A 24067-nucleotide genomic window follows, 5' to 3' on the forward strand; every position below is an offset into this window, starting at 1 on the left:
CTAGTGTTTTTCTATTTCATATTCAAACCTGATTTACAAATTAAAAGTGTTCAGATGCACTGTTCAGTTTTTAAATTTGCTTTTACAGCATTAATAAATCAATTAATCTTGTGTGTGTGTGTATATATATATATATATATATATATATATATATTGCATACAATATTAGAATTATTGATTTTCTCACACAATTTTCCAAACAATAAATTCATCAAATAAAAAAAATCCCATTAATAAAACACACTGCTTGTTAGTTTATGTTGACACAGTTCTATACAAACGAGTACAAATAAGGTGAACATATTTCTGCATCAGTACACTTGGTGAGAAAGAGGTGTGACGGTATTAGCGATTTTCCTACTTTTTGATCATTTGGAAGAAAAACTCATTTTAATTAAGGCAAAGCAGAACTCATGAAACAACCTGTAAATTATTTTTCTGTCATTTCTATGTCTATACTTTTCAATTCCTGGTTTCCAAACATTATAACATCCATATTTATGTTCCAATTGAGTAACAACAAGAAGGCACTTTAAGACTCTGCAGAGTGACTGCATGAGAAGATAATCCTAAAGTACACTTACTTTGTTTTGTGTGCAAATAGTGACTTATATGAAAATTAAAGAAACTGTGAATAAAAGTTATTCATATAAAACAATCTGCTGATACATGGGATTTATAAATAGAAGAGTGCAACATTACAGGATGTGTGAACTCATGGGAATGCCTAGAACTACAGTGTGACAAACACAGTGTTTGTACAAAACATTTGGTTACTGACAGTAAGTTGTGTATATTTAAAATATTTAAAAAAAAATTAAAAAAAATGCAGATCATTACAAGCACCTGTTAAAGGAAGGCATTAAAACAGAGAAGAGGATCTGTGTTCATAACAAAATAATAGTTAAAAAAAAAACAAAAACTGCACAGCAAAGATAGAAGCTACTTAGTCAGCAAAGGTCAGAGGCACCCAGAGGTGAACTGTAAAGGAGCACACTGGGATGCAGCTTGTTAGTCGCCGTTACATAAAAACCACCTTACATCGCAATTACTTTTAACTGGAGATCGATCTATTTCCTATATAGCCCCTTTCAACACTGCACTGGTTTTTCTGGTTGGAATAAAAAAAAAAAAAAAGAATTGTTTCATCAAACATTGCTCGCATCGGCAGAACAACAGCCCAATCAGGTGGAATGACCTGAATGACCTTTTTTTTACCAACTTAGTAAACAGTACAAGTTTTTAACACAAATTAAAGTCATTTTGTGTCAAATTTCCCCAGATTTTCTCTCAGTGCACATCGTGTTTTTGTCCTCTCTCCTAGTTGGAAAACAATATGAAAAAAAAATTGCTCAACTGTAAAACTGCAGAAAAGTATTCCTCAAAAAATGACAAGTTGCCTTGCTTTCATAACAAACCAGCAGCACACGTAACAAAAAAAAAACAAGTACTCACAAGAAACCCGAACAACACAGCCAATGAGCATCCATACGATTGTCCTTAGTAATTAGTAACAGCGAGCACACAGTAACGTTAGGCCCAGTGAAACTTTGAGAACAAGCTTTTATGACACAAGGCACTAGCAGATTGAAAAGATGGACGCCCACCCCTCACGTTGTACCTGAAACTGTTTGTCATGCTGACTTGAAGAAGTCTGTGGTAACTTATCACAAAGAGGAAAGACAGAATGTTTGAATGAGGATGTTCTGTAATGTTGTTCAACCCACAAAGAAGAGAATGATATGAGGTGTGACATGTTCAAATATTAGCAGTGAAGCTGAATTCAGACCTTTGAAATGCATGCATAATGTCTGAAGCTGAAGTCACTTTTTATGATTTCTCTAAGGCTTAAGATAGAGGTCCATCCTTTGTTCTTTATATAAGGCCTTCAGACAAACAGCCATTCAGTTAAAGGAAGCACAGTCACCTTATCACCTTGTTTTTCACATTACTGCACATCCTAGCAAAGTTGTAACATAAATACTTGCGTTTGACTTGGTCCTTTACATTATCATATATTAGATAAACATCTCCAGTCTGTCAGAATCTCAGTGTGAATGTTCAGATTTGGTCTTTGAGGAGAGCACTGGTGATAACTGGCTGGATTAGCCCTGCTCCAGGTTTTCCGTCACTTGCACAGAGGAGTAGGTGGCAGCAGACGCCTGTCGTGTGAAGAAGGATGCGGCTCTTTTTGGCTTCAAGCATTTAATTTCTTTTCCTGAAAGACAAAGCATGAAGAAACACGGTGCTGAAAATGTCTTCACAGAGGTAATGACCTGGGGCCTCGTGTACAAAGACTTGCGTGAAAAATGGTGTGAAATAAGCGTACGTCTCAATCCAGAGACAGGCATATGCTCGTAAATCAGTGCGTAAGACTGGGTCCACGCACCTACGCTTTGAACATTCAAATCAGCGCGAATGTGAGCGCACGTGTCCACGCTCACATTTACATATGCAAATCATATTGAAATGAGATTCTCCTCCGCATGGTAAGAAAAGGCTTCACTCTTACCACCAGTAACACAGGAAAGGAGAGATTATTTTTTTACATCATTAGATCGACAGTAATAATAATTGCAGCTCAGAGGTTCATGTGTGAATGTATTGTATTATTTCGGTAATGTGCCCAATGAATCCTTAGAATTTAAAGCATCAACCATGTAGAAACGTATGTATGCCACCTCAGGACTTGACGTGAAAGATCGCACATTTCCACGCAACATCAGGATTTTGCTGGTATGAAATTGGCCAGTGTTTCCCAACCAGGCCTCTCTTCAGATTAGGAGAACCCCTTCGTCACTCCAATGAAGTAACCTTTCTTGTTTTATTTAAAGAAAAAAAAATCTCCTACAGCTTGAAAATGTCAACCTGTATGTTTAACGCACACTAAATATCAATTTTGTGCATTATAATTATTGTGTATCAGAGAATATATTTACCTCCATTTTTACTTATGTGCACAACATGTTAGTAACAATTTAGTAGGATATTAAGGCCACAATATTGTTTGTTCCATTAATGCCGTTCATTGTCAGCGGGTGGAAAATATGTTGAATGATCATGTACAGTGTCTGACATAGGCTTAAATATGACTCAGCATGTTGGAAATGCATTCATCAATGTTTCAAAGTGCCCCCTGCGATGTGTTCAAGTACTCCTAGGGGTACACGTACCCCTGGTTGGGAACCACTGAAATAGACATACAGTCATGAAAAGGCCAAAGAGTCAGATCAGTATCGTTTTTTCTACCAATTACGCTTTACAAGATCAAGATTTTTTGGCCGATCAGTTAGTAAAAAAACAAAAAAACAATCCGATCATATGGGTTGGGTACCGAATTTGGTACTTTTTTTTAGGTATCAACCAAATTCCTTCGTACTACCTGGTACTAATTTACATAAAATCAAATGGTACCATGTTTCTGGACCTAGAGACGCATCATTCTGACTGTGAGGGAGTGGAGTAGGTGATTTCCCTCTTCACAGATGCACAGCAGAGGTGGCGCCCACACTCAAAATAATTGCATAAAATGCTAAATGTCGTTTGATCCAACATAGCTGATCAGATCGGTCTAAGGCCTACTACCAATATTGAAAAACTGATCTGTGCTGCTCTGCCTTAGGCTTTTGTGTTCCTGAGTTCACTCTGTTTATTCTGTTACAGTGCTAACTAGTGGTGGAAAACAATACTGTTTCGGTGTCCTGTCCCAATCTTTCACTGTAGGTCATTCGCTGTCAATTCCAGAAATCAAGGAACATACTCCCTCACACGGTCATAATGTCTAGAAAATGCTTATTAACCTCCATTCTGTAACTAAAACTATGTCTATATGTTTATGATGCGTTTCAGTGATTTTACTGCTGCAATATTGTTACCTGTAATGTACATGTTTAACTAGCTCATGGGCTAACCGTTAGCTAACTCACTAACTATGTTAATCGACATACTATACATACAGTTAGTGTATAACAAATGTTACGTTATATGTTTGTTACACAATGTTGAAAAGTTATTTTATTTTGTATTGTTACAGTTTCACAATAAATATCGCTGACTGTTTGTTGTAGAGTTCTTACAACTGTTTAACTGCTTTGATAAATGAGTGTGTGAGGCTGAGACTGCCATGGTTTGAGATAAGAAATAAAAAACAAATGAGGCACTTTTTGCATTACTGAAGTTGAATAAACATTCTTATTTTGCACAGTAATGTTTATTTGTGCAAAGTCACATTAAAAATAGGATTAACCTGTTATTTCCATGGAAAGAGAAGTAATGAAGCTGGAGGAGGAGGGGTCTATGCATACATCAGCATCGGGCTCAGTGGTGGAGTGGGTCGCCCAATATCCGAAGGGATGGCGGTTCAGATCCTGCTCAATCCCAAGTCATTGTCGTCGTATCCTTGGGCAAGGCACTTTACCCACATTGCCTCGTATGAATGGGTGTGAATTGTGCATAAATGTTGGTGGTGGTCAGAGGAATGGCAGCCCCAGCTGTGGCTACAATGTAGCTTACCACCACCCGTATGACTGGTGTAAATTAATAATGGTTTCTGTAACGCTTTGAGTCTCTTAGAAAAAAGCCCTATATACAGTAAATCCATTATTATTAATATTGGAAATCGGAAATTAAGTGTTTGACAGTATCGGTATGTCGGATATCAACAAAAAACTATTATCGACGTCTCTAAATGTAATACATTAGTAATAACCTTTGGAGAGGTTTGAACTTTTAGACAATATTGAGATTTTTCAGAATAACGACACGGAAAAATGCAGCTTTTTCTGTAAATATAACATCAGCTCCTCTCAGTGGCATAAAGCTGTCTATTGTGATTTTACTCTGTACTAATAGCATCACCACACTGCATCTTGAAACATGACTTACAGCACCGATTCTCAATTGGTGGTTCGGGACCCAAAAGTGGGTCACGGACAGCTGGTTAAAAATAAATAAATACTCAATGTCTCTTATTTTGAACTTGTCTTTTATTTTAAAACATTTATTTTTTTTCTTTTGACAGGCATTATGTGAAATGCATGTTGCACAGGAAAATATATAGATTTGTGTTTTTATGTATTATATAAGTGTGTTTTCAACAGCTATTTTTGAAAAACTAAATTTGGTTGGTTGAATTCCAATAAAAAGTGGGTTGCAATTTAATGGCCGTGGTAAAATGTGGGTCCCAGGGTGAAACCAGTTGAGAACCCCTGACTTAGAGGACATTATTTTCCAAATATACAAGATAACCAAACACTCACCATTGTCCACGTAGCTGATGGTGTTCAGCGAGTGGACGCGGCTGCACACGACGCTGTCTTGCCTGTGCAGCATCCCTCGCCGCCCGCCGCGTTCCTTCTTGCTGCTTCCTTCGTGGCTGTCGGGCTGCTGAGACGCACTTACCTCGCCATCAGACCCAGCTGCAGCGCCACCTTCAGATGCTGCCTTTAGCTCCACACAGAACTCAATGAAGCCACTCATTAGCTCAGCCTGAACAACAAAATAGGACATTTCAAAACTTTTGTTACATCATAAGAACAAACAAAAAAAAAGTTTCAACACGTTAATTATTTTAGATTAAAAAGCCCAATGTGACCCATATGGAATGGTTTTCTGTAGCTGCATGTAGACTCTGGAGCCATAAAACTAACCAACTGAACAGAAAAAAACGTTATTTTTTCACCTGTTTTGAGTAAATCTGAAGCAACTTGTTGACAGGCGTGCCATCTTCTTCTCCATCAAACTCCAGCCAAAGGATGTGAGAGTCTCCCTCCTCCTCAGGATAGCTGTGGTCCCAGGAAAGCTCATTGAAACGTAGCCCGAGCAGCACATGCTGAAAGACAAAGTGCAATTTAATTGACAGCAGCATTTAAAAAGATGCAACCAAACACAGACGGGCACAAAGAGTGTGGTCTATATTGATTTTTAGGAAAGTGTGGGACTGGCCTGGTTCCCCCTTTAATGCACTGCAACACAATATGACAAATGCGAAGTATATAACGACTTCAGCTGTTTTGGTTTGGAGCAAACAAAATCACGTGCTCACCTTCTCTTTGACGTCCATCACATAAACTCCTTCCAGGCAAATTCCAACATTGACAGCTTTGCGTTTTCCTCTCTGCAGGAGTCCCTGTGCTGGTTTGTCGATTTCTCCAAAGAAGAAACCACACCTGTGCATTATATTCAGTGTTAACTAAAACCTTCCAAGAAACTCCCATGATTTGAGTAAAAGTGGCTCATTGGATGAATGCGTACCCGTAATAAGGCAGAGCGTGGCACGTGCTGAGGTACTGGTGCAGGAGCTGTGAGGGCTCAGAGATGTTTCCAGCTGAGCTGCAGAACTTTCTGTACTCCCCCAGCAGGTTCTGCTCCAGCCCGGCATGACGACTGGACTTTCCTCTCAGTGTGGAGAACAACCCTCCACTGCCCATGAGGACGTGCGCAGGCAGGAACGAAGACAGCTTTTTTTCCCTGCGGCGGACAGAAGAACAGATGAGACTGTACTGTGTCACCAGTTTTAACCTGATCAGATCATCTTTAGGTTATTTAGTAACTGGGTGGGTTATGGGTGAGGTTTGGGGAATTAATCTTTTAATCAAAGCATCACAATAATCCAGACAGGAAACCTTAATAAGTTGGAGGAAAGTGATTTACTTAAAGCTGCAATATGTAGAATCCTCCCTCCGCTCAGTTTTGAAACTGAAACTTTACCTCCCTTACCGGTGTCTTTTGTGAACGCTCTTAGCGACTTGATTGCACGTATTACTCTGTAGTTACTGCCTTGGCAGTGGCTGCTGCAGTTAGCTCCTCCCCGCTACAAGCTCACACAGTCGGCTGTGATCCCAGCTGCCGCTCAGGGCAGAGTGACAACCACCACTCCGCATCCAAACTGTAAAATTAATTAACCTTGAATAAGCTTCTCTTAGGTTTACACGCAATTTATCCCATCTGTTATCACTCTCTCTCTCTCTGACACCAGTATATGTGGCGGACCCTGCACAGTCACGGGAATCCGCAAGGACACAAAGTGGTCCGTTCCTCTCGGGTATGTTTTTGCCTTTAAACTGTTGCTCCTCCACCTCGGTCTGCCTTTTTACACTTGATTGGCCATGTAACTGTTGTGTCTAATCCTGTTATGAAGACTTCTGCTGGAACGTCCATTATTTCACTTTTACTATCAATGGTACGTGAATCCGCCTGACTTCAGTCGACCAGCCAATAGTAACGCCCAAAACAGCTCAAGGAGCCCATGTGTTTTTAGAAAAATCTCTGATTGGCTGACATCCAGCGTCACGCTTCTGGATTTATAAACTTCATTAACAGGGCAAGGACAAGAGATTCACTGTCCACTCAGACCACTTTGGATTACAATATGCTCAAAAATGATTATGAATTTTTGACCAAATAACGCCAAAAAAAAACATTACATACTGCAGCTTTAATTCTTTGGTCTATGAAAATCAGTAACTATTTATAAGAACATCATATTACTCAGATCTGTTTCTTTTGTTTGTTTAGTTTCAATTGTTTGTGTTATTACCTCTGCCAAGGAGGTAAGATTTCCACTGGTGTTTATTTGTTTGTTTTTTTGTGAGCAGGATTACATCAAAAGTACTAAGATTTTGACAAAATTTTAACCAAAGATAAACCTTAAACCATGGAAGATTCCACAAAATATTGGTGGGGATCCAGATAAATAAAAAAAAAATCCCTCTTCCTCATCATTGTTGAATTTTCAAAAATTCAAACCTTAGTTAAAAATTGACCAATTTTTATAAAATGTATGAGTTATGTCAGGTTGGTTCCTTAATTGGACCTACTGTGTCATTATTAATGGGAATATACATTTCTTCTAAGCCTTTACGGTGTGAATGATCATTATACCATAATCAGGACTACTGATCCCAATATCTGCCTATATCTGGCAAAGACTATATTTGCCTGAATCAGAAGATCCCATTTCAGAATTAAAGGCAGTGGGGAAAAAAATAAAATTGAAACATGGGTAAGCTGTGAGTATGCCCGTCTTAGAACCCGGTACCAGCTGAGCAGTGGTTGTGGACTCAAGGACTAGAATGCCCTTGGTAACATTTACACCAAAGCCTCAATGCTGGTTACAATAATTAGCAATAGCATTAGCTCACCTTATTGTGGTCCCAAACTGTTTGTTATCCAGACTTGTTCCATCTTCAATAGCAACACACAAAGCTCCGAGACTCATCCAGTGCTCGGGGTCACAGGGGTATCGCCCTGTGAGGACGTTATTCTTGGCCTCCTCATAAAGAAGTTTCAACACTCCCTCGTCGCTTATCTGTTGATATGAGAAAAACTTTTAACAATTCTCACACACATTTAGTCATTGAAAAAGAAAGTTTTAACACAGGACAGAACTGGATATTTAAGTGTCTGGTGTGTGGGTGTAGATTACTGGTTTGCTTTGTTTTGTTTTTTTAAATGTGAAGCTTTTGAAGGACATTCAGATCGAGCAGACTCATGACGCAGTCTTTTTAAAATCACACATAAAGGTGAGATAAAGAATCACTTCTGCAAAGACATGAGTACCTGCAGCTCTTTGGGTTTGGCATAAAACACATTGCGTCTGTACTGGAGACACGGTTCGTCTGAGGGAAGAGAAATATACAAGTGTTTAGTCAGTGTGTGACTGCAACACAAGACTCATATTCATCATCAACACTGCTCTGGCTTACAGTGCTGCTGTTATTGCACCGTGGGTGGAATCTAACTGCATTTAAAGTAATTATAAGAACCTGAATGAAACTGCGAGCCGACTGACATTATTGGAGCTATATTGAGCAGCAAGACGCCCGACGTGGGCAGTTCTACTTTAATGAGCTGAGAAATTGCAACTATTATGCCATGAAGTGAGTCAAAGTCTCGCACTCTGTCTTAGAAATGTGTTCACTATTGTCCGTTCTCTCCATTTTGACTTCCTCTTTTTAAACTTTTAGTAGTAAATAATATATTTACATATATGGCTTTAACCCCTCGATCGCTAAAATTGTAATTTTGCTGTGGTATCAGACTAACTTTTATGACCATGTGAGTTGTGATGCAAAGCCTGACCATCATAAACCTGAATAGCAACATGCATTACAGTCCTTTTTAAAAAGCCATTTTTAAAAAAGTGAAATAACCTTTTAAAAGATATCAAACAAAACGTAAAATACATGCAGCATTTTTCATTAGCTTTGTGAGGATAGATAATTTTATTTAAATTTTTTTTTACATAATTTCAAACTAATGTTAAGTTTTCATTTATTCAGACAACTTTTTTCAGGAAATTCACTTTGATCTCCTGACATGTTTCGACTGTCAACAACCAGTCTTCTTCAGAGGTGTCTGCTGATTGCTTTGATGTTTTCTTCACTTCCGCGGAATAATTCCAGCAAGTTCATTTTGCCTTCTTTTTAAATAGGATTCAGGTATTCAGACAACTTTTTTCAAGATATTAACTTTGATCTCCTGACTTTGATCTCTTGACTTCTTGACTTCCGCGTAATAATTCCAGCAAGTTGATTTTGCCTTCTTTTTGAATAGGATTCAGGTATTCAGACAACTTTTTTCAAGATATTTACTTTGATCTCCACACATGTTTTGACTGTCAACTGCCAGGCTTATTAAAAAAAAGACAAAATGAACTTGCTGGACTTATTACACGGGAGTCAAGAAAACATCAAAGCAATCAGCAGACGCTTCTGAAGAAGCCTGGCAATTGGCAGTCAAAACATGTCAGGAGATCAAAGCAAATTTCCTGAAAAAAAAATTGTCTGAATAAATGAAACCTTAACATGTTATTCAAAAAGAAGACACAATTAACTAGCTGGAATTAATTTCAAATGGTAAATTTGCTTACTGTCATCTGAAATGTAAATGCTACAACAAATCTGAACAATTTTGAAGATGCTCTTCTTAACATCCAGATAAATATAATTATATCTTATTATTTGCATCAGTATAATTACCATATCATGCAAAGGACAAGTTTCTATAACTGACAAAATAATGGTTCAGTAACACACGACACAAACCCAGTACACAAACCCAGTACACAATGGGGATTTTTTTTAGCACTGATTTGAGCAGAAATTAATAATACTGTCAATCTACAAGTGTTTGTACTTTTAGTGAAAGCACAGCTCCTTAGTTTCTATGAAAATGACTCATTTGCTTTGTTTAAATGTGCAACAAAAATTCACAGGAAACTCAATTGTAGGAGACACAGGCTCTATTATGAATAGACACCCACACATGGCTGTTGGAAAAAGAGCCACTCAGACATAGTTTCTTCACTTGTTCTGCCAGTTCAGTTAAACTAAAATATCATAATTGTCTCGATAGTAAAGAAAAATGTTATTCCAGCAAGTTAATTTTGTGTTCTTTTTTTAAATAATATGTTAAGGTTTTGTCTCAGACAACTTCTTTGTAGGAATATTGATCATGAAAGCGATCAGTAGATGTTTTGATGATTTCCTTATGAAAGAACTCGCAGGGAGAAGCAATCTCTTCTGAGGAAAACTGACAGTTGGCAGTCGAAACATGTCAGATCAAATTCAAGTTGTTTGAATAAACGAAACCTAAACATATTAGTAAAAAAAAATGATAGTCAATTTTAAACCATAGTGTACACATATTTAACAGAGTACAGCACAATGTGGCATAGCTAAAGAAAATGTAGTCAAGGTGTTGCATATTTGTGATGATGGATTTAAAGGGCATGTTACGCTAAATCAATTTTTCTGTGCTTTAAACATCATAAAGTGCTATTTGGGCTTCATACACATGCCCAAAGTGTTTTTTTATTGATTCCCATAATCGTTAGTTAGAGGGTGATTTGCTCCTTTCTTACTGCAGGGCGAACCCAAACACGCCGTTCTAATTTGATGACGCGTTCCCACTTTGATGACGAATTTGACACGGCACTGAGCTGGAGAAGCCGCGCCTCCAGGAAGCTCTCTGCCGTGATTGACATGTAAACAGACACGCCCACAAAGGTGAGCATTTCAGCGTCCTTTGCGCAGTGCTATGTATGTATTTTCTTCAGTCTATGTATGTACTGGTGAATGCCCCGCCCCCACGCTCTGTCTCGTGTTTATAAAGCAGCATGAGCTCGGCTACGGAGTGGGTAGCAGGAGGGCGGGCCGTCCTCTGGCCCTACGTCACGGAGAGGAGGAAGTCAGTGTCCCATCTATATACACGCCCACTCACTCAAATCAGCCTGTTTGTGTAGAGTTGCTCAGAAAGTGACTTTTCAGAGACTAAAACTCTGACAAACAGGCGAGTTTGGGAAAATAAACCTCAAATACTATGTTTTGGGGTTCTTAGAACAAATGGAGATTGGTGAAAAATAGCATGATATGGGACTTTTAAGGATTTCACTTCATCTGAAAGAATTCTAAGTGTTTGTTTTCTGGTATGATTTTTATTAAGTCACTATTATTGACTATACTCGACAGCTCCTTAATTAACAATCTTTCAGGACGACTGGGTTACTTTATATAAAGCAGGAAAAAGTAAAGTTTTTACAACTTTTGCAAAACTCACCTTGAGAAATGTCTTCCTCTGAAGCTTCAGTGAACCGATACAACAAGTCCTGCCACTGGCGACACAGCTTATAAGGCTGATGCCTAGCTTTTAACTGTAATTCTGAAAGGAGGAGACAAATAGCAAATAAGCAACAGATTTGGCTTATATTAGGAATTAAGAGATTAGTATGAGATGATTTAATGAGATGTAAACATCTGTGGGGAATGTTATTTCACCTAACAAGGGAGAACAAAGCCAGAATCCAAAGGCATCTTGTGCAGATTCAGGAATATTGAGAGCGTCCCGTACGCTGCGTCCCAGTTCCTGCACCGACACGCTGCCGAGCCCTTCTACAGACAGGTGCACGGCACTGTCACCAAACAGGTAAACAAGCACATCTTGTGCTGTGGAAACACATACACACAATAATTAAAGGACTCCAACATTGCATTGAAATCCAAACATCGACATCAAATTCAAAGTGAGTGAATTCTCTCTACATATTGTTGAATCATACCACGGGAGAGTGTTGCAGAGGAAGCAACGCTTCCTCTTTGTGAAAGATTATCTGACGAATCTGGAGGAAAACTGCTGTCGTCTCCTTCCATTTCTAATCTAAAAAACAAAAGCCAAGGAACATGTTTCCAATACAATAAAGCACATGTGTCAAACTCATTGCCAGGGGGACAAAACTGGCCCTTAGTTTAAAGCACCTATTAGATCTTTAGAATAGAGCATCTAATTTGAACGTGAATAATTGTTTAAATTACCAAATGATTAAGTTATAGATATCTTAGTCCCTCATATCACGTGATAGCAGTCATTTTTAATCTCAAATTTGTCCAAAGTTCTGCAAATTACTTCACAAACTTTCTCGAAATTAAATACAAATGAAGTCCAAAATCATGGAAATTTAAGTGAATTTAAGTATAAGGTCCCTTATTGCTTGGATACTGTCAGTGCCTTACATACTTTCCACATAATTTTTACATGGAAATGCATATAGGGCACTGTAATGTTCAAACTACTTGTTTCCCCGCCTAAAAACTGCAGTCAACTGGTCTGTATTTGACCCCTGAACTAAAATGAGTTTGACACCCCTACAATAAAGTGTAGTGCATTTCATCAGCAGATACAGTGTAATACACTATGGAATATTGTGTTAGATGAACTTTTACAAATGTATTTGTTGCACAGGAGGCAACAATTCAACATGCTTGAAGGGTATGGGTCAATTATAATTGTAATTGCGTAATTGATAATGAATTACAATTATGGCATAATTGTAAAAATTGTTGTTGTCATAAGTGTAATGAAATAATAATTTAGCTCAGATAATTGACTTTTTAATTGTAATTGCCATTAAAATTCTGTTAAAAATTGTCAATTATAATTAACGCAAAACTGGGGAACCACGTTATAGTTCTACATAGGGATGTAACGATTCACTCAACTCCCGATACGATTCGATTTCCTTTTATGTTTCATTGTCAAAAGAATCCCTTGATAAAATATTCAAAACAATGCAAGTGAACTAAAAATAAATCTTGAATGAAATAAATAAAGGAATAATACAAATGAAGAAGAGGCCTATTAATTTAAATACTGGTTCTATAGTAAACAATGCAAAACTGAATAATAGTTCTTTTTCTTTTTAAAAGTGCAACTAAAAATGTATTTTGCGCCTTAAAAAAAAAACAGTCATTGCATTGTATTTACATCAGATATTTATTTGGACCAGCGGAGGGCGCTGGTAACCCAGTGGTCGGTTGACATGTAGATATTCTTGCAGTGAAGAAGAGATGCTATGCGCGAGCAGACAGAGCTAAACGAAACGAAAAAACGTGACTTTTACAGATATTCACGTATTATTACAGATATTCTTTCGGTGCTAAAGGGGTAAGGAATCATTTATGAACATGTTTAAGAGTAGAAGGCGGCCAGGAAGAAAGTAGTAGCAGATTCCGCCTGCCTCCAACACTTCTGGACACTTCTGGACTGTTTAAAAAAAGTACTGCAATTAAATTTTCACAGTATCGATGTGAACCGTGATACCTATAAATCAATTTTTAACTGCCTTACGATTAATCGTTACATCCCTAATTCTACACATATGTAGTTAACAACTATTAAAATATGTTCCATATCAAGCTTTCCCACATTTTACAGTTTTAAAAAACATATATAAATTGAGACTGACATTAGAAAAAGGCTAAGACACCCACACCAAATATAGGAGAGACATTAGATGGTAGATATTTGTTTTTAGTGTATTTTACAGCTGATTTAGGATCTGTTATCATAAGAGATGCAAACAGGAAGCTAACACAAGTGGAAGGTGAACTTTTATTAGGTTTTTTATTTCTGGCTCAGTAATTGTGATTAATTGGAATTGTACTGTAGTAATTGAGAATGCAATTGAAAGATGAAAAATAATTGTAATTGAAAAAAAAAAAGCTGGCCACTGTCATCATAACTTAATGGAAATGTCTATTGATGCAGTGTCAGAATAGCTGAGTGGTCTAAGGTGACAGACTCAAGGATTCTTCCTTTTGCTGCCGTGGGTTCGAATCTCACTTTTGTCATATATAATTAACAAGGCAAATTCCACCTTTAAAAATACATATACGAAAAAAATAAACATATTAGGGTATTTCCTGGGTTAGGGCAAAAATGAAAGGGTTAGGAGGTAGCTAAAAATAAATATGAGCTAAAATAAAACTGACAGAACTTTAAGTGGTGCACCTATCACGTCACCTAAACTGGCCGATGAGGGGCGCTGAGTATGAATAGAATATGGGTCTATTGATACGTTTCCGTATGAATAGCCACAGCCTAATTGAATTGTAATTGAACATGAGCAACTGAAAGCGGAAGAATGATAACTGAAAAATGTAATTGACCCCAACCCTGCCTGAAAATTAACATATTCGTTCATAAATGTTTGTACACACATTTCAAACATAAAAGTATAGGGAGGATACACCTTACTTTATTCATTGTTATTTTGCTGTTGTCATTAAAGCAATGTGCTACTTTGTATAAAGTGACGCAGTTACTTAATTAATATTAATATTTTTCCTGTGATGTGTGACTGTTTTGCTTCTGCCAAAAATGGAAATCGTTCAGGCCAAATGTCGACAAACTGAGTCAGACAGACAAAAACAGCATGGATGAGAGGACTGGCTGACTTCCTCTTTTCCATGAGTCAAATGATTAAAGGTGATTTGACAAACAACACTAGTGTCGTGTGTGGCTTTTATTTATCTTTAACACGATTGAGGTCAATAAATGTGTAAATACGCATAACTCAGCCTTATTCATAGAGCAATTACGTTAAATTATTAAGAATTAAGTCAGAAAAATGAGTTCAGAAAAACACTGACCCTTTGTCCCACACAGACACAGGTAGCAGCGTTACCCAGAGGCAGCTAAAAACGTCACAAACTCCCCTGTTGACGTCATATATCACAGTTGACCTTGTTTATCACTTCAGCCTCTGTATATGTATTTAACCACAGCGGTTTGCTTGTATGTCCTCCTCCCTTTAGCTTACCCTGTGTTAGTTCAGCATCTGACACGACAAAGTGGAAAAACAAAATGTATCTCCGGTGTCTTACCTGCCACACACTTCCGATGAATCTCCACAACTTGTCGTTTGTGTTTATTTTACAACTTTTTTTAAACTATGACGTTCCGAGGGAGTCTGTTAGCCACCTTAAGTCTTCGGCGGCTAAGTGTACTTCAACTAGCTTACTGGTGTCCTGGCTCAACTCGTGACTCATCTAACTGGTGACAGACATCGGAAGAAGTTGCTGTTCGTAAAGGTTAATTTCTCCTTTTAAAAAAATAATTAATACAAAAGGATACAAATGGTAATTCGTGGCTGTTTAACACTTCATGTCGACTTGGTTCACGTGAACTATACACGCAATAGAAAAAATGTCATCAGGTAAAATGGTTACCAGTTGAAATATTACACCGGAAGTTTTTAACCTGCTACGACCTGATTGGTCTGAAGCATGGAGTTGCGACAACGGAAGTTTGAAAAGCTCGACCGTCATGTGCGCTGATCTAGTCGAAAGAGGTGAAGCCACTCTCCGCCATATTTGTATACCGAAAGCATTGTGCCATTCTGTGTCGCTTTTGGCGTTAAGTTTATTATTTTCGGGCTTTTGTGAATTATTTCACTGGTTGTTAGTAATTTTATTTATAAAAACATATTTTTAATACACTGAGGAAAACATTTTCAACTGATATTATGCAGCTAAAATGTTTGCGTTATATATATTTATATTTAGCGTGCTCATTAAACAGAAAATAATATTATTAGGGAGGAGCGATTCAAGGAAGAGAAATAGTGGGGAAGAGTTGATTACTGTAAAGTGAGATGTGAAGTTGTAGGCGTGAGGCTTAACTATAATGGTGGTGGCTGTGGGCAGAGGGAAGGAGTGAGTGGTAATACCTGAAACAGGTATTTGGGATCAACGTGTCTAAAGTTAAGCCCACTACAAGTTGTATCCCACAGTCCAAGGCATGCTTGTGCATCGTAGACCGATGTATGTGCAAGAAACTGCCACTGTAAACCCAAGCGCTGCCCCGGACTCGAGGACGCAGCCAGAATAGCAAAAAGAGCGGGGGCCAGGGAGCCCAGGCAACCCCCACCCGCACACACCGAGGACAGCCCCCAAGGCGACTAGGAGATGAGACATGGACCAAGCCACACCCATAGGGAAGAGGCACCGCCACTCACCGCCGGGCCGACACTCCCCGGAGAGACCCCGCGAGGAGAGCCCCCGGCCGCACCCCCCACGCCCCCCGAGACCCACTGCTCCACCATGCCCGACCGCACCATCCTGATGTATTTGCATTCTACACGGTGGCCCAGCCATCAACAGAGGGACCAGGCCCCCACCCGACAGGCCCAAATATGTGGTCCTACCCACTTCCCTATCCCCTGTGTGAATGTGTGTGTTTAGTGAATGTATGAGGTGCAACCTTTGTGTATATAAGTGTATGTGGTGCAAATAGACCCGGAGGGTGGAAGTGGTAGTCGCACCCTCCGGGGGGTGGTGTGTTGAGGTGAGATTAAAATTGGAGGGATTGGTAGGGCAATTTGAGGTGGGAATTTGGGAAATAATAGTATTACTGAAGTAAACATTGAAGTAAATATGACGTATGTTTTTAATGCAAGTCAATATAAAAAATAGGCTATACAAAACTTTTTCTAGAATTTGAAGAACATATATCAGATTTTGGGATTGAGGCAACTGTTACAGCGAGTCTGTTATTAAACCAAACCGGTGAATGGTATATTTAAATAAATAAATTTAAAAAAGGTATAAAACTGCTTGTTTGATGAGAAAAAATGGAAAAGACAGTGGAAATATACAGTACATTAATGGTAACAGGGTCATGTTGTTTACACAGCCCTCCTGGCATTTTTTTGGCATACAAAGACGGCGGACGATGACTTCACCCATAGATATCATAGTCTTATTTTTATGAATTCAACTTCATGCATAGGCTTTTTCACCTACTTTATCCAGTTATATAATAGAAATCAGTGTTTCATGTGTCTAAATAATTGTGCTAAATGTGTAAAAAAACAGGTTTAAGTTAAGATTAATCACTATAACCTCATTCACATGATTCACATTTAGCGCAAACATTTTCGTCGCATGCTAATACGTCATAATAGCACAAAAAGAGACCCCTCCCCCAAAACGGATTACCAGACAGTACTTGATGTAGTCTATTTAAAAAGATTTATTTTTTTGTAAATAGTACACTGTATCTATTCATTCTACAATCTAAACAAACAAGAGAGAGAAAATATCCACATTTATTAAAAGGTAAATATCTAAATATTAATGTGTAATTATTATAATAAAATTAATTATAATAATTATTGTTATTGGCTTTGTTTTGTCTAAGTGTAGATTTATATCTTCTGTCACCTTACCATTCATTGCGTGTTACTTGTACTGGGCACAGGTGTCAATCTGCAAGTGCAGCACGTTGGGCATTAACTGGTGTGATAAGCAGCCCCATTGAGGTCACAGCAGAGGACACAATTGATTAACTTTCACTGCATTACTGACTGATCAATCAGTCATGGTAATCCTATTACTGTCTTTGTCAGAAAGCCAGGCTGAACATATGCAAAGAACATAAAACTGGAAGTATCAATTGTAAACCCTGCTTGTGAAAGACGCTTCTTTTCAAAAGACATTTAGAAATGTAATCGTTGATAAGTTGTGTGGTTTTTTTTTTGTGTTTTATTTTTTTTTATTAATGATAATATTGAATTCCCTTTGTACAGCATACATTTCTTCTCGTATTTCTATTCTACAGTCAGTGGTACATTTTTAGTTCTGAGTCCAAATGTGACTTTCATGCACAGGCTTTTCTTTTTCCTGTTAACAAGAATTTACGGTATGTTGAACAATGTCTTGCTTTTAATTCCAAAAACTACAGTGAAAATGCAATTTACCATGAGATACACTTAAAAGCACTGTACAGAAAATATCAACAAAGGTAGAAATAATTTGGGATTTTTCATTGGATTCTCCAAAATGACATGTGAACCTGTGATTATCTGTCTGTATGTGAAGCCTAACTGGTATGTTATATACACGGTATAGGGAGGGTGTAGCCCACCTCCCCACTTGAGTAAGATAAATAATGCGCTAGCATCACACAATTTTCAACTGAATAAAGAAGATGCAAGGATGAATGGATGGAATCACAGGAAAAAGTGAATGGGAAAGTAGTGCATTGTTGTGTGAATTAAATTCACTTGTAAAATGCATTCCTAAAATTGCCAATGTGGTTCTTTTTTCACATTGATGTCCCTTATTATTTGACCACTTTGTGTAAAAGCACTGTATGTTTAAGGGGGAGAAGCAGTGGATGCTCCTTCTTCAGCCATACCCTCCTGCACCTGGTTTTTCAGCAAAAAAAACTTCAACACAGGGTCAAGATACTCCATGACTGTCTCTTTCACTCCTTTCTCCAGAAGGTAACCTTCAGTCTCAATCTCAGAATTCTCATTCCCATCCAATGCCTCCATGGCAGTCTGCAGGAACCGCAAGCTCACCAGCACAGAGCCCTGCCCAACAGGATGGAATCATTAGTTTAGTGAAACAAATGTTGGATACAAGAGAGAAATGGAAAGTTGATCTTTTTTTTCAGTCTTTCTATTTGTTTTTTCTTTTGACAGGTTCAAATAAATTAATAAATGGAATGAATAAATAACTGAATGCATGCTCAAAGTTCTCTCACACCTTAAAACATTTTAAACTTTGGTAATATTCTACCTGCAGGAGGAAGATTGACAATACTCCAGCACTAATGGTGTTCATCAGGCCCATAAAGTAATTGACCAAAGCCTCCCTGCAGCCTCGGAGGTAGATGTTGAGTTCCTCTGCCTGGTAGTCATAGTTATAGTGGGCAGAGTTATTAGTGAGCTGGTGCTGGAGGCACGGTCGTGGCGAGCTGGGATTGCAACAGCTGAAAGGAACTCCATCCACCAAGTAACGGCCATCCACGTTGCTCTTAATGCGACTAAAGACACAAAACAAAGATCAAGAACACAGTTGCTCTATAATTATTTTAATACTTTTAAATACAGCTCATCAACTTACTCTTTAACTTCTTTACAATTGAAGTTAAGGTAGCGGTTGCTGATCCACTGCACTTCAAACCAGTCCCTGAAGTCATTGTTTCCACAGCACTGAAACTCCATCTGCATTCGATCGATGTTCTGCTTTTGGAAACAGCGTCCCGGAGTGTCCGTGTCTTTGTAGAAGCGAATGCCGTTCCTCAGACCGATCTTTAGGGAAGACTCCAGGCTGCCCTTCATCGCGTAGCTCATGATGACGGCCAGCAGCATGAGCACGGTGAAGAAGCAAGAGACAGCAAAGTAGGGCTTCAAGAAGTTTTTCCAGCGAGGGAACCGACCAGCATCCAACGCATCCTGACAGATCTTTGATGCAAAGTAGTTGATGGCCAAGGAGGCAAGGCCAACAATGATGAGTGTGTTGGGCACAATATGGATGTCTGAGTTATCCATCACCTGGAAAAGGGCAAAACACAAGGATTTATGGCCTACAAACGCAATACAACAAAAAGTACATCAATTAATATAGCCTTGAAAACTATCTCACACACTGTGTTATTCTCAAGTTATACTTAAATTAGGGGTAAATCTCCTCAGCCAGAGCACCAGGCATGATGTGTTACCCATAGTAATGGTAGGCCTAAAGATAGGTTTGAGTGGGCGCTCCCAAACTTTTTGGGTCCTAGAATGCCTTACAAAGATTCAAGATCTTTGTAGTAGAAATTAACCAAAAAGGTATTTACAGCCATTGAGACATCCATTGTACTTGACAGTGACTCAGCAGTGTGTCAGGTTCAGTTTTCATTAAACTGTACATGTAAATTAATTTTATTTATTGGCGCATTGGGCCCCATATGTAGTTATACACTTTTGTGATGATAAAACATGGAGACTAGTTTCCAAAAATATATTTCACAGGCTCCATAGGCTATGGCTTGAGGACACCTGTTTAAGAACCACTGGATGGAGGACAAGCTATTGACTAAACCTAAAATTAAATATAGCAAATAAGTGCTATGAAAGGCCACATCTTTTTCAAATTCTACACATTCATTTTGACAAATTTGCTTATTAAACTTTTTATGTTGTTTAGATTTATTTTTATTTAATTTTTTTTAATTTTTTTTTATAGCAATGTTTATGTTTTTTAATATATGTATATAAAGCTCCAATTTCAATTTAAAAAAAAAGTTGGATTTGTTTTTTTAGCAAAGACATTCTCTTTTTATCAATCTCAGAATGAAATATTGCAAGAAATGACACTCGTATATAGAATATCTGGCATTTGTTGCTAATTGTGGAATTCTTTAGGTGCATAACAGATTTCATTTTTCTTACTCAGATCTTCCATAATGAACCCTTAAGATTTCAGGATTCATATTTTGTTTGTAAAAACTCAATTTTTATATAGTTAAATAATTACTTTTTCAAAATATTTTCATTTGTGATTACATTTCACATGAGAATTAACCATATAAAAACAACAAAGGCATGCACGTATATTTTAATAACCTAAGGTGAGGCAATAATGACCTTCAGAAGTGCGGATTAGGATGATTGAAACTGTCAGAGCTTGGTTAGTAAAGTGATGACTCAGGAAGCTGAGTGGGTCACAGGTGTGTTGAATTACTATGATTTTGAGCTTGTTTAGTTTTAGTGTTTAGTCTTCAGACTGTATTTGTTGAAATGAACAAACATGTGGACGCTGTCTCTGAATGTATTTGCATCATCTATCTTGAATAATAGTAACAAGAATAATTAGAGAAAATTGGGAAAATTGTTTGGAAGTAAAAAGTCGTGTACTGTACCTCTGCCCTTCTCCTTAATTCTGTCTTCAGTATGCACCCCAGGGTGAAGGTGGTGGCCCCAGCGATTGTGGCACACCAGGAGAGGATCCAGAGTCCCTGAGCCAACTTCACCCTTTTTTCAAAGGGGAACCTCATTTTCATCACCACCATGATGGAGGAAGGGGATTCCGATTGTTACCGGGGGAAGAGGGGAAGGAGAGCGCCGAGGCCACAGAGGGAAGATGCTGTTTGTTCTGAGAAACAGGATACATTACATGATCTGCAGCACTGAGTACGGTACACAGAAAGCACGACACAAACACACAGAAAAATAGGCTCATGAGACAATAAAAGAAATGGAAGTTCATATTTGAATAACTTACACATCAACATTTGTCTCCAGTTGATCTGGTGGTAGTGTGTGAATGTTTACCTTATTTCAGTTCCTCCAAAAAGAGTCAAAATATCCAGTTATCACCTACGAGCGCTTTGCACCATCCAGTGTGCCACACAGTGGATTTGGCACACTGGATTTGGCAAACCTGGATTGCTGGAAGGTCTTACTGCTAATGCTTACCTATCCTATTAAAATCGTCTGAAGATCCAGGTCATTGTGTGCTCAGCATCAATCAGTGATACAAAGGCACCTCCCTAATGGTACCTGACAGATAGAGCAGTGGTTCTCAAACTTTTTTGGCTCAAGTACCCCCTTTGTCCTACTTTTGAATCCAAAAGTCCGACAACCTCATTTTGCTCAGATTTCTGTGAAAAAACACCTATAGAGCATAATGATGAAATGAATGAGTGATAATACACATTTCAAAGAATATCATTTAGTGAATAGGTGGAATGAAACTGTATTTTGTGATTCCTGAATAGATTTATTTCCAGAGTTTTTTTTGGCAGTTGCGAACTGTACGGTTGCTGTATCAATATACCAACATTCTAAACCTACCCTAAACCTAACCCTAACCCTGACCCTAAAAATTGTTGCAATATTGGGTTATAACCTAAACCTGACCCTAACCCAAGATGCTACGTACTTGTACTTCGGTAACCGTACCAATGGCACCTGGGGTTGTCCGTACGGCAACCGTACAAATAGACACTTTCTTTTTATTTATTTATTTTTTTTAATCATTTCTAGTCATCTCCCAACTGTTGTGGGACCAACACTTACTCTTCTATTTTCAGTTCATGTTCTAATCAAGATCCTTTATGTCATCATTTTGTGTGTTTTTGGTGTTATTTTGTGCATTTTGTTGTTGTTTGTCTGTTCTTTTTAATTTTCAGTATTTTTTCTCTTATTTTGTGTGTTTTTCTTGTCGTTTTTGTGTGTTGTTGGTATTATTTAAATTTTTAAATTATTCTCTGATTGGCACCATCAGACCCTCACGACCCTGATGAACGGGAATAAGCAGGTATGAAGATGGATGGATGGATGGAAATTATTCTCTCTTTGTGTGAGTGTTTTTGGTGTTGTTTTCTATGTTTCTCTGTTATTTTTGTGTATTTTGTAGTGATCTTGTGTCTTTTTCTCTCATTTAGTGTGTCTTTGTTGTCATTTTGAGTGCTGCTGGTAATAGGTATTTTTCTCTCATTTTGTGTTTTTGTTGTGGTTTTGTGAGTTGCTAACTTTGTAAATACTGTAATATTACATAAAACCCTGTATTTTTTATGCTTCATTTGTTAATTTTCTTCTCTCTCTCTCTCTCTCTCTCTCTCTCTCTCTCTCTCTCTCTCTCTCTCTCTCTCTCTCTCTCTCCCCTGTAGTGCCATTCCGTACCCTTATGAGAAACACTGAGGTAGAATATTATGTCATTTCTGTGATAGCCTAATGGTTTTCTGTCTTCATGAGGAAACATATTAAAAACAAAATAATGATTTGCAGAAATTTTAGGTTAAACGAAGATAACAGTTTTGACACATAAAATCTCCAACAGTTTATAACTTAGCCTTAGAGACCGGCAGGTTTAATGCTGTCCTAGAGGAAGACCGAGTTTGTTTACTTTGTGATCTAGATAAAATTGAAAATGAGATTCACTTTTTGTTTTACTGTCCATTGTATGATAACATAAGGGATGTTCTTTCAACAAAAAAAAGTCTTCAATTTACATAGAATTTTTTTTGGTTAGATGATTATGAAAAACTTGAGGAAAGGAAAAGAAGGAACTTTTGTTATATCAGATTTTATTTCAAAAGCCTGGGAAAAAAGACAGAACACATTATTCAAGGTTGAACTGTGCCAGGAGCCTGCAACTTTGTAATGTTATAAGATGTTACTGTAAACCACTGCGACTGAACTTTCCGGTGTCTTATAAGCCCATGAGGGTTGGGCATTATGTGCATGACACAAAAATAAGTTAAATCAATCAATTTATAACTGCTGGTAATTTTATCCTCTGAATAAGGGAGTAGTTAAAACAATCCCTGTGACCCTGTACAGATAGGTACAGTGTGTAAAGATAAGATGAGACAGTAAAAAAAAAGAATTGATTTATGTTGTGTTGTGTTCCGACTCAACCGCTGCAGAGTGTGTAGTATAGAGAGATTATATCTCGACCTAAGAGGGATAAAGATAATTCTCTGTAGTGCTTATGGCCTGAGTAAGGAGTTGTCACTTGTCTGCATGGAACTTTAAATAACAGCACAGCTAGAAGCAAGTACGATATGTCACATCGTATTGATGTATGTTTTGGACACAAGAGTGCAGTCTCACAGGTAATGGCTAATGTTGGTCCATCCATTAGGATGATTGGAGATGGAAAATATCTAAAGGCCACAGTCAATAATGTATCAACAGTGGAAACAATATTCATACCTCATTGGTGATTTCTAGTTTTGTGACAATGTTCCTCATTAAGGCTCTAGCCTTGGGCATTCCAAGTCAAAACAGACCTCTCAACACTAAAGAGAAGAGTCTTTAGGTAGTAAAGATTATAATGACTAGGCACCAGCACACCTCCACGACCCTGAAATAGGACAATGGAGGGATGGATTATAATAGCTGACTGCTCTCACTTTCTCTTCAACCAGCATTAGCCTTTAGCTTCTAGGAGAACTTTGGTTTTACTCTGTCCTGAGTCAACGATAGATATACTGTATACATCATAAC

The 24067-nt window shown here is 38.0% G+C and overlaps 2 protein-coding genes across 2 annotated transcripts; both read right to left on the reverse strand.

The window, feature by feature from the left end:
- Positions 1–210: 210 nt before the first annotated feature.
- On the reverse strand, positions 211–15494 carry frmd8 (FERM domain containing 8). Its single transcript, XM_028467512.1, has 11 exons — positions 15162–15494; positions 12059–12156; positions 11778–11945; positions 11560–11661; positions 8560–8618; positions 8142–8308; positions 6253–6468; positions 6044–6167; positions 5681–5830; positions 5259–5487; positions 211–2218 (listed from the first exon to the last, which is right to left on the reverse strand). The coding sequence occupies exons 2-11, from the start codon at positions 12147–12149 to the stop codon at positions 2106–2108; spliced, it is 1419 nt and encodes a 472-aa protein (XP_028323313.1). The 5' UTR covers positions 12150–12156; positions 15162–15494; the 3' UTR covers positions 211–2105.
- Positions 15495–18436: 2942 nt separating this feature from the next.
- Positions 18437–21153, reverse strand: rom1a (retinal outer segment membrane protein 1a). Its single transcript, XM_028467303.1, has 4 exons — positions 20974–21153; positions 19191–19621; positions 18864–19110; positions 18437–18655 (listed from the first exon to the last, which is right to left on the reverse strand). The coding sequence occupies exons 1-4, from the start codon at positions 21121–21123 to the stop codon at positions 18437–18439; spliced, it is 1047 nt and encodes a 348-aa protein (XP_028323104.1). The 5' UTR covers positions 21124–21153.
- Positions 21154–24067: the final 2914 nt, after the last annotated feature.

This window comes from Gouania willdenowi, chromosome 14 (genome assembly GCF_900634775.1).
Source record: "Gouania willdenowi chromosome 14, fGouWil2.1, whole genome shotgun sequence".
NCBI classification, from domain to species: domain Eukaryota; kingdom Metazoa; phylum Chordata; class Actinopteri; order Blenniiformes; family Gobiesocidae; genus Gouania; species Gouania willdenowi.

Bases quoted from the DNA above. Each gene is read 5' to 3' on its own strand.
- rom1a (XM_028467303.1), bottom strand. From the start codon at position 21,123: ATGGTGGTGATGAAAATGAGGTTCCCCTTTGAAAAAAGGGTGAAGTTG. The intron at 19,622-20,973 runs GTACAGTACACG...GCCCTTTTCCAG, and splicing joins AATTAAGGAGAAGGGCAGAG to GTGATGGATAACTCAGACAT. The intron at 19,111-19,190 runs GTAAGTTGATGA...TTGTGTCTTTAG, and splicing joins AATTGTAAAGAAGTTAAAGA to TCGCATTAAGAGCAACGTGG.
- frmd8 (XM_028467512.1), bottom strand. From the start codon at position 12,149: ATGGAAGGAGACGACAGCAGTTTTCCTCCAGATTCGTCAGATAATCTT. The intron at 11,662-11,777 runs GTGAAATAACAT...TCCTCCTTTCAG, and splicing joins GCTTTGTTCTCCCTTGTTAG to AATTACAGTTAAAAGCTAGG. The intron at 8,619-11,559 runs GTGAGTTTTGCA...CTCTTCCCTCAG, and splicing joins AGAGGAAGACATTTCTCAAG to ACGAACCGTGTCTCCAGTAC.